This window comes from Gigantopelta aegis, chromosome 12 (assembly GCF_016097555.1).
Source record: "Gigantopelta aegis isolate Gae_Host chromosome 12, Gae_host_genome, whole genome shotgun sequence".
NCBI lineage: Eukaryota > Metazoa > Mollusca > Gastropoda > Neomphalida > Peltospiridae > Gigantopelta > Gigantopelta aegis.
Genome location: NC_054710.1, coordinates 21,973,813 through 21,984,243, shown reverse-complemented (window position 1 = coordinate 21,984,243; position 10,431 = coordinate 21,973,813). Strand labels below are relative to the sequence as shown.

The 10,431-nt window shown below is 36.6% G+C and overlaps 1 protein-coding gene across 1 annotated transcript in view; it reads right to left on the bottom strand.

Annotated features, from left to right (window-relative positions):
• Positions 1–155: 155 nt before the first annotated feature.
• LOC121386266 (protein draper-like) overlaps positions 156–10,431 on the bottom strand; it is a 32,699-nt gene continuing 22,423 nt past the window's right edge. The window contains exons 4-5 of the mRNA XM_041517110.1: positions 2,684–2,809; positions 156–853 (exon numbers count right to left, since the gene is read on the bottom strand). Coding sequence (XP_041373044.1) covers positions 690–853; positions 2,684–2,809 — 290 coding nt within the window. The 3' untranslated portion in view covers positions 156–689. The remainder of the gene's footprint in view (positions 854–2,683; positions 2,810–10,431) is intronic.

Sequence of the window (10,431 nt, the reverse complement as noted above, 5' to 3'; positions counted from 1 at the left end):
TATGAAAAGCAAAATACTTTTATTAAAAAATAATGTTAAGAATGTTGACGGTTAGAGATGTGCTTTTTAAACGTATAAAAGTCAGGCAACGCTACACACTCACTCACTCTCTTTCGAAAATATATGAATTGTAAAACATGATTTCTGTGACACTTAATGACGTCATTCGGGTTGATTAAATATTTGTGTCACAATTTCAGCTTTAATTTGACACATTTTGCAGTCTCATATCTTTTTAGATTGGTATCTCCATAGAAAAGTTTTATATTTGCTATGGATCAAAAATTGTAATATAGAAGGGAAATTATATCTCAAATATAAGTGCAGACAACGATTTTAATCACGCTAACGGTGTTCGCATAGAGATCATGATTAAAAATTAACATAATATTGTGCTGGTATAATTGCAGTAATATTTAGCAGTTGATGATAACACTGGTATATAACTACGTGAACAAATGGTAAATGCGATAAGAGATTCAATTCAGTATGTTAATACACACATATTTGTTTACCACGTAATACATGCTACGATTTGTATAGTATATAATAACCATGTATATATGATTCAGAATAAGTGACGAATAGCATCTTTTTTTCTTATTCATAAATGTCTTAAGATCAAACGTTAGAATACTTCAATCTGATACTAATGCGGTATCTCAAAATTAAAGTGTTGGGTATACATACTATAGTACTGTCGAATGCACCAATAACGAATACCAACCTGTACATTTTGGCGGAGCCCATCCAGATTTGCACGTGCATCTTCCAGTACCTTTGTCACATTTAGATCCTTTACAGTTACCACATTTGCTAGAGCAAGACTGACCCCAAAAGCCATCTGCACAGGCTGTAATGAATTTTTTTTTTATAAATGTTAACGACCAGCATCATTTTGTGTAGAATAAAATGGAATATAAAAATGAAACATTAAACCCCAAACAACTCACCCAACAAAAGCAACAATAAAATACCCCTCCCGCCCTCCCCAAACCCCCTAAAAATAAGAAAGAAAGGAAAAAAGCTCACACAGAAATATACAACTGGAAACTTAAAACAATGCTGTCAGTGGTTTATTCAAGAAGTGATTAACTCACAATGTGTTTCAGCAAAATGTCAGTTACATGATTTGATATTGGTAAATCGTCTGCAGTATATGTATATTCTGACTATGAAGCATAATATTATTATGTTAGTAACAAATACATACATGTACAACATCCATTCTGTTTATTACAGGAAGACCCTTTACAATGTCCACATCTGTTGCAAGACTCACCCCAATATCACACACACACACACACACACACACACACACACACACACACACACACACACACACACACACACACACACCAGTATCTAGTACAGACATCAAATCAGGGATGGGACGGAGATCGTTGCCCTCCAAGTATTGAGATTATCGAGGCATGTTTAGAGTTCTGCGATGAACGATATTCAAACTTTCTGGTGTTTGTTTTACAAAACATTACCAGATGTATGTTAGCGCATTCTCACACTAGAATACTCTTAAAGTAGGTGTTGCGTGTTTCATTATAAATGTACACTATATCAGTAATGAAAAGCTACCTGCATATATAATTGGAGCCCAAGCAGTCTAACACATACAACTTCCATTTTTTTCTTTCATAGTTTTATTAAAAGGTCAGTTACATAATTTCATATTGATAAGTCGTCTTCAATACGTGTATATACTGATTATGAAGCATGTTATTATATTTGTAGCCAACACACGCATGTACATGTCGGTGGAGCCCATCGTGTAAGAAACTGACAATGTCCAGTCTGTTTATTACAAGAAGACCCCTTACAATGTCCACATCACTTGCAAGACTAACCCCCTTATCCATCTGCAGAGACTAAGTATGAAAAGCAAAATACTTTTATTAAAATAATTAATGTTAAGAATGTTGACGGTTAGAGATGTGCTTTTTAAACGTATAAAAGTCAGGCAACGCTACACACTCACTTTCTGTCTCACTCACTCTCTCTCTCTCTCTCTCTCTCTCTCTCTCTCTCTCTCTCTCTCTCTCTCTCTCTCTCTCTCTCTCTCTCTCTCTCTCTCTCTCTATCTCTCACACACACACACACACACACACACACACACACACACACACACACACACGCAATATTCACAAACAGAGTTAGTTTGTGTGGTTAAAGACACCACTTGTTTTTCAGTTTTTGTGTATATACGTGTGTGAGTTAGTTTGTGTGGTTAAAGACACCACTAGAACGCGTTGATTTTTAATCATCTGCTATTGGATGTTGGTAATTTTGATAAATAGTCTACAAGGGGATTCTGCTACATTTTTCCATTACAAGCAATGTATATCTTCTATGTACGACCCAATGGTTGGACTAGATGATAGAACACACAACATTGCATGGTCAGATGGTAAACGTGATAAGAGATTCGTTATGTTAATACACACGTATTTGTTTACCACGTAATACATGCTACGATGTGTATAGTATGTAATAACCATGTATATATGATTCGGAATATGTGGTGTATAGCATCTTTTTTCTTATTCATAAATGTCTTAAGATCAAACGTTACAATACTTCAATCTGATACTAATGCGGTATCTCAAAATTAATGTGTGTTGCTATACATTATATAGTACTGTACAATGCACCAATAACGAATACCAACCTGTACATTTTGGCGTAGCCCATCCAGACTTGCATGTGCATCTTCCAGTATCTTTGTCACATTTAGATTCTTTACAGCTACCACATTTGCTAGAGCAAGACTGACCCCAAAAGCCATCTGCACAGGCTGTAATAAAACATTTTTATAAAATTAATGTTAACGACCATCATCATTTTGTGTAGGATAAAATGGAATATAAAAATGAAACATTAAACCCCAAACAACTCACGCAACACAAGCAACAATAAAATGCACCCCTCAACCCAATATCACACACACACACACACACACACACACACACACACACACACACACACACACACACACCAGTATCTAGTACATACGTCAAATCGGGGATGGGAGGGAGATCATTGCTCTCCAAGTATTGAGATTACCGAGGCATGTTTAGAGGTCTGCAATGAACGATATTCAGACTTTCTGGTGTTCGTCTTGCAAACCGTTACCAGATGTATGTTAGCGCATTCTCATACTAGAATACTCTTAAAGTCGGTGTTGCGTGTTTCATTATACATGTACACTATATCAGTAATGAAAATCTACCTGCACATATATTTGGAGCCCAACCATACAACTTCCAGGGGTTTTTTTTTTCATAGTTTTATTAAATGGTCAGTTACATAATTTCATATTGATAAGTCGTCTCCAATACGTGTATATAGTGATTATGAAGCATGTTATTATATTTGTAGCAAATTTGCAAGACTGACCCCAATATTCATCTAGTTTTCCTGTCCACTGTAACCCAGAGACGATGTGGTGCATCCGTTTAACTTCTATAATGGGTTTGGTAATGTAGCAGTGCAAGCCCGTGGGAACGATATCTGGAGTGTGACTGTGTTGGAGGGCATAATATCTTTTGGGGTTTCCTTCCTCTAGTTAGTGAGTGTGTGTGTGGTGGTGGGTGGGTGGGGGGGGGGGGGGACGATGAAGGTGCAAAAGTTATATTTTTACATTTTATATACATTTTTGCTCCCCACCCTTCCCACCACTTTACCTGGTTGTACACTTCGAGTGACGTGTGATTTGTCTTGGTCTCCTTACTTCTTAGGAGTGTTTGTAAGATAATCATATATCACGCTCGACAATACTCGAGTAGTTTATAACAGACATTTATAAGGGCCCTATGGACAACTTAGAGAGACATCCCAGCATCAACGAGGTTTAATTAACGAGCTACTCTCGACTCACCAAATACCAAACCTACATGTAGCTCCCTTTTTTATCCTTTAGATCGACCGTTCAAAACTGCGCCAAAATCTCCTTCATGCAAACTGCGCCCCATCTCTATGACATATTTTTGGCTCCTTCCAAAATTCAAAATTCCATACCACCATATCCTCCACCTGTTAGCGGTCCTGACCGGGCGGCAGGTGCTACCTTGCACCAGTCAGCACAGGCGCTCCCTCCTACCCACCCTCACCTTTCCTGCCGAGGCAGGCACCTGTGTACATGATAGGCGTGTGCTACAACAGCTTGCTCTGAATGTACACGTTAAACCATAGTCCTGTCCTGTCCTATGAGAGACATTAATGCTACGCACATGCTGACAGCACAACAGGAGGAACCAACTCAAATGAAAACAAGAAAAAAGTATATACCCACCGTTTCTGTCAAATATATGATTTCAAAAAAGAAAGAAAAAAGCTTCGCTGCATATGCAATATGCGTATGTTTATACCTTCACCCTAGCATACCTAGCAGCGAAGGAACTGGGCGAAAACAAATGGCGTATTTACACTGAATCGCATATCAGTGTTAGTCATGTTTGTCCATTGAAAAGCACAGTACTTATATTTTCGATTCTGTCAGTACTCTCGTTATACTATAATTACACCTGAACATGATATGCTGTGAAATAAAAAATATTCTTTTGATACTTTTGCTTAAAGTTGCCATATAAACGTACGCATATTGCTGATGCATAAACATGCATGCATGTTATTGTATACCGGTACTTCTGATGTTTTGTTGCAGAGTCGATAGTCTGATGTCAATTAAAACATCGAAATTGTTCCTATAAGCCCCCCCCCCCCCCCCCCAAACAAAAGAGAAAAAAAAAGGAGATAATAAAATAATAATAACAGGTTTTCACGGACTTAGGAAGGTGCCAAAATGTGTAGGGGGGGGGGGGGGGCACACACACAATATAATACTCAGTTGCCCCCCCCAAAAAAAAAAATCCTAGCTACGGCCCTGATATATATATATATATTATTTTTTTTTTTTTTTTTTTTTTTTTTATTCCTAATATATATTGACAATACCGACATACACGAGGGTAATACTCTTTTTATCATATAAGCTCAAGCTTAATACAACTTGTTTTTGTAAACTGTACACGCAACTTTAATTCCAGTCCGCCATTACTACGTATTCAAATGACGTAAGAATATGTAGCGCGGTGTATTTTTTAAAGGAAATGACGTCAAACTCGAATGACCTCATTTTGGATGTCCTTACATCAAAATAAAGTTTTGTTTAACTTTTTTTGTTTACTGAACGTTGGACATCTAATTTGCAAAGTTATCAAATTCTTAAAGTATGTGATCTGAAAAATATCACACACTTTGATTGCACTGAAAATGTAAGATATTATATGATATTATATATACTATATTACAATGAGCATGAAATTTAAGACCTTTCAGCTGCTTTGTACTCTGGTAAATTAAATGACTATTTCCAGTGTTGTTAAGAACCATATTTTAACCGATTCTGTATTAACTTGTTGACAATTATAAACAATTATATTTTTTAAATGTTTAGGTTGATGAAATAAAACAATTGGGAGACTTTCCAAGCGTACGTTTGTATAAATTTACCTATCAATAAACTGATTAGAATTTTACATAATGTATTAAAAAAAAAGAAAAAAAGAGAAGGAAACGCGCTAATTCAATAAGACATTTTATTACAAACATGTAAAAAATATGTAATCACATTTTATTTACAATAAATGTACAAAATATATAAATAAAAGGTGTGACACGTTAATGCATTAGAGTCCTACGTCCTCAGACATGAACTGTTGACTACAGAGGTAAATTTGGATCGTGGCGCCCATTTTTTTCCACATGACGTTATGCAAGCATTTGCCCACAGACCTCGTCTATGGGAAATGTGAAAACGTTTAACTTGCTCTCTGTCTATCATAATATGATTTCTACTGCCAAAGGCTGCTCAGGTTTTCGGCATTTTCGATTTGTGCGGACAGAAGTGCCGTAATTAATGATATTCCTCTAATGCTCCCATTAACTTCCATGCAAATAACGGTTTGTTTTCACACAGCCCCGTAGTCGTCCTGGGCCCCGTTCCACGAAATAATTGTAGCTAAGGTTAATTGTAGTGACTTAAGATGAGTTTTACAACTGACACCGTAAACTTTACAACCGTTCCACAAAGCAACCTTACAGAAGTCGTAAGTGCCCCTTTAATAATTAATATATGCTTTGCAAAGAAATGCGAATTAATTAAATAATAAATTGGTTACCGACTTTTCGGAACATCTTGGATGTATTCATTGGTATCGGGTATCCATGAAGTAACTTTGTCAGCTTATGTAGTAGGCTAAGCGAAAATTGCCGAATGCATAAGACATGAGAGTTATCTCCCGTATTTTCACCGGCCTCGGTGGCGTAATGGTTAGGCCATCGGTCTACAGGCTGGTAGGTACTGGGTTCGAATCCCAGTCGAGGCATGGGATTTTTAATCCAGATACCGACTCCAAATCTTGAGTGAGTGCTCCGCAAGGCTCAATGGGTAGGTGTAAACCACTTGCACCGACCAGCGATCCATAACTGGTTTAACAAAGGCCATGGTTTGTGCTATCCTGCCAGTGGGAAACGCAAATAAAAGTTATATTGCTGCTAATCGGAAAGAGTAGCCCATGCAGTGGCGACCGGGTTTCCTCTCAAAATCTGTGTGGTCCTTAACCATATGTCTGACGCCATATAACCGTAAATAAAATGTGTTGAGTGCGTCGTTAAATAAAACATTTCTTTCTTTCTCCCGTATTTTCATGTCAAGGTCCTACAGCCTAGAATGTTTTTCATGGAACACCAAATTTCATAAAAGTTATTTGTTATGTATTAGATCTATTTTAACACAGTAAGTTAGCATCCGTCTTAGAAAATGATCAAATCATCATCTAATTGCCATTTGACATCTACGTCAGTGGCTTTCATCTGCCTCGTACCTATTTATAACGACAGTAAGCTACGTCGCGTCGTGGAACGGGCTGGCGATCGTATAAAAAAAAATGAAGGTCGCGATGATAGGTATTTACGGCTATAGTAGTGCTAAGATCGCTTCGTGGAACGGAGGCCCTGGTAGCTGTGGCCCGCCACCAAGCGGCGCAACCCGAATCAGACAAAATGCGTTGTTTGAACGTTGGTTAGCGCTAACCATGCGTTAATTATACTCTAACCATGGGTTAAAGATAAAGCAGCTCTGATCTGCGGATAAATGTCTAACCACTGATTATCAGTGGCGAATTTGATTACATTTGTATGTTTAGATGCGTTTTAAATGTAAAATTGTGCAGAAAAAGAGTATCGGAATAAATTACAGTGACGTCAAATTCCCGCAAAAAAATAATGAATGACGTAGAATAGCTGGTTCAATGATTTTTTTTTCGGATTCGAGGGTGGACGGTAGTCAATATCGGGAAACACATCGATCTGTATTAACCGTCTCTTATCATTAAATTGTCCATTAAATAACAGTATGAACAATTAAAAACGTGAATTGAAAGACTGGTTATACTTTACTGCTGGGAGCAGACCCAAGTCATTCGTCAAAGGTACCAGATGTGTCGTCCCCAAGCCAGTTCGCCTCCAATTTGACCAGGGGGGATATAGCTCAGTCGGTTGAGCGCTAGTCTGATGTAGTTGCGTCATAGGATCTAATCACGTCAGTGGACCCATTCTCCGATTTTCATATTTTGCTGTCCAAACTAATTCTGAGTTCGCCCCCCCCCCCCCCCCCCCCCCCCCACCCCCCCCCCCCGTTAATATGTCAAACATTAAATAAAGATGATTTTGGTGAACGTTGTTTGTTCGTTTTACTAAGAGGATCAAGAAAGGGGAACAGATCTAGTATGTTAAATATTAAAATTAAATTAAATCCAAAAGGGATTTATTTAAATTGGAACTAAAACAAATTAGGCTGTTGCTTTGGTGATAAGACTATTATGCAGGCATCACGCGAGGTCCAAATAGAGGGGAGACATTTATCTCACACATTTTGAGAGGGCGAGACTTCATCTATTTTTTATTTAAAGATAATCAAAATAGCCCAGTATTATTTTATAATTTCGACATCATCATGAGGAAGGACGCAGGGCTTCTAGAAAATTGCACGAATGAGTAACTATTTGACTGACGTAAAAAATCAAAGCTTATAACCGGCAATTTAGCGATGGGTCATGACAATGTACTGGTGATCAACTAACAGGTTTAGAATTATTAATGCAAAATTTATTTGTATTTCTATGTCTTTTCCTATGTCATTTGCGGTAATTAGTAATTAAGCATCAAGCAGAGCAGACAATCAGGTAAGATCAAACAAGTAATTATGTACCTTGTTTATTTTTTATGTCGTAGGGGGATATAATTGAGGCCTTTAAGCCGAGATAATATTAGGTTGGTGCATTAAAGGGCATACATGCAATGTGACCAGTGTGGTCGTACGTATTGCCGTGATAAACCTGTTTGGAGTATTGTCCGTCCCAGCCTCCATGAACGATATTCTTTGCGATATTCTTTGATCCAATATAAAAAATTAAAAATTAAACTGTTATGAAATGACACCCCACACCACCTTTTTGTGTGCAATAATAAAAAAAGGGTTCAGAAATAAATACGTATTAGGAAGAAGACGTTCACTGCTTGGCACTGACGTAGCCTAGTCAAAATTTTATAGGGCGGGGGGGGGGGGGGGGAGCACACTATAGTCCACAGGGAAATTACTGTTTCTTCTACTGTGGAATTTACTACAAGTTTTGTATTTCTAAGCCGATTGTTTTTTAAATTGCACACAAAATTAGTAGGGGGGGGGGGGGGGGGGTTCTTTAAAAAAAAACTTTTTTATTCTCCTTACGTCAAACCCCAATGAAATTATTTACACTAATTTGTTTGTTTGTTTGTTTGTAGGAGGATAAGACGGGCTTTTAAAGTCCGTTATGATACTCCAGTGAAATGTTGATAGTCTAATTATCCGAATGAAAGTTAAATCGTTCAAAGATGAACATTAAAATGAATGTTTTGTTTTATTTTATTAACTTGTATTCCTGGGTCCAGGGATTTACCTAGATATTTTATGATACCAGACATAAGCCCCTTCCCAAAAGCAAGTGGCACTGAAAATTCTCAATTTGACATGAGAATATTTTTTAATTATGTCTACTCCAATAAATCATCATTCAGTGGACTATATATGTCACAATTATGAATAAATTATGCAGACCTTCTAGAATTTTTATAATATCCACTAGCCTTGGGATCAGTGATTTACAAAATGTACTAGCCCTGATTAAAAATTCACTAGCCCTACTTTACTTTAAGTAAATACAATTTTAGTAAATACTAGTAATAATCGGATATGTCACCTAAAACGGGAGACAGAGCATAAAAACACTAACATTGTGGGGTGGGGGGGGGGCAGGATATTCAGATTTACAAAATAGACTTAACACAAACATTTGACTAACAAAAATTCACTAGCCGTTGGCCATGGCAAGAGTAGTTATTTACTAGCCCAACATTGAATATCACTAGCCACGGGAGTGGGGCTACCATAATCTATAAGCCCTGAATTATGCTTATTTCCCAGTTCCATCAAATATATGACCATGGTAAAAGAATTCTCAATAAATCCTTGGAGTCATTATTATTATTTGTTATTAACATCCCTAAATGCGTTGGGCTTCAAATTCTGTTCGATTTCTTTTCTTGTGCATGCTTCACGTAATAAACATCCAATTTGTTGTCATCTGTTAGCAATTAATTTTTGAAGTATTTTATTTCATAGTTTGGGAACATTTTTAGTAAAAAATATATTTCAGTCAGTAAGTATCTATAGTCCGTCACATCCTCGTACAAAGTTGATTTTTGAAAATAATTTCAGGTTGGTTTGACATACGAAGAAAATTATGTGTTTTAGAAATAATAAAAATTACTATTTTTGCGTGCAAGTTAGAAAATAATCGGCTCAAGAATAAATAATGTGTAGTAAATTCCATAATATGAAAAAATGTGTAAATAAATTTACACACAAAAAACCCTGTTAATTTTACTAATTCATTATTGTTTATTCCTTAATTTACTGCTATTGGTCCACTTGATTCGTAGATATGAATTAAAAATGGAGAAAGATGAATTAATTTTGGTGAGTGTCACATGACCTCACACATGCCAAATCAACAAAGGTAAATTAGTTAATGTTTATGATTTTTACCCCCACCATGTTAAACATTTGCTAAAATTATATTTGATTTGCAAAAGGTATGTTGCATTTTTGTGCTCCTACTGTAGTGAATAGGAGACAAAATCCATTCACAAGTGTATATAATTTTGAGTGTATAAATTGTTATAATAATTAATAATCAGTTCTTTAAAATGTTTATATTTAACAAAGTATTCACTGGTATGAAAGTATTGCCCCTCTGTATTGACATCAAGTGTTGTCAGCAATCATGGGTAGAAAAAAACACCCAGGTGAAGTGACTC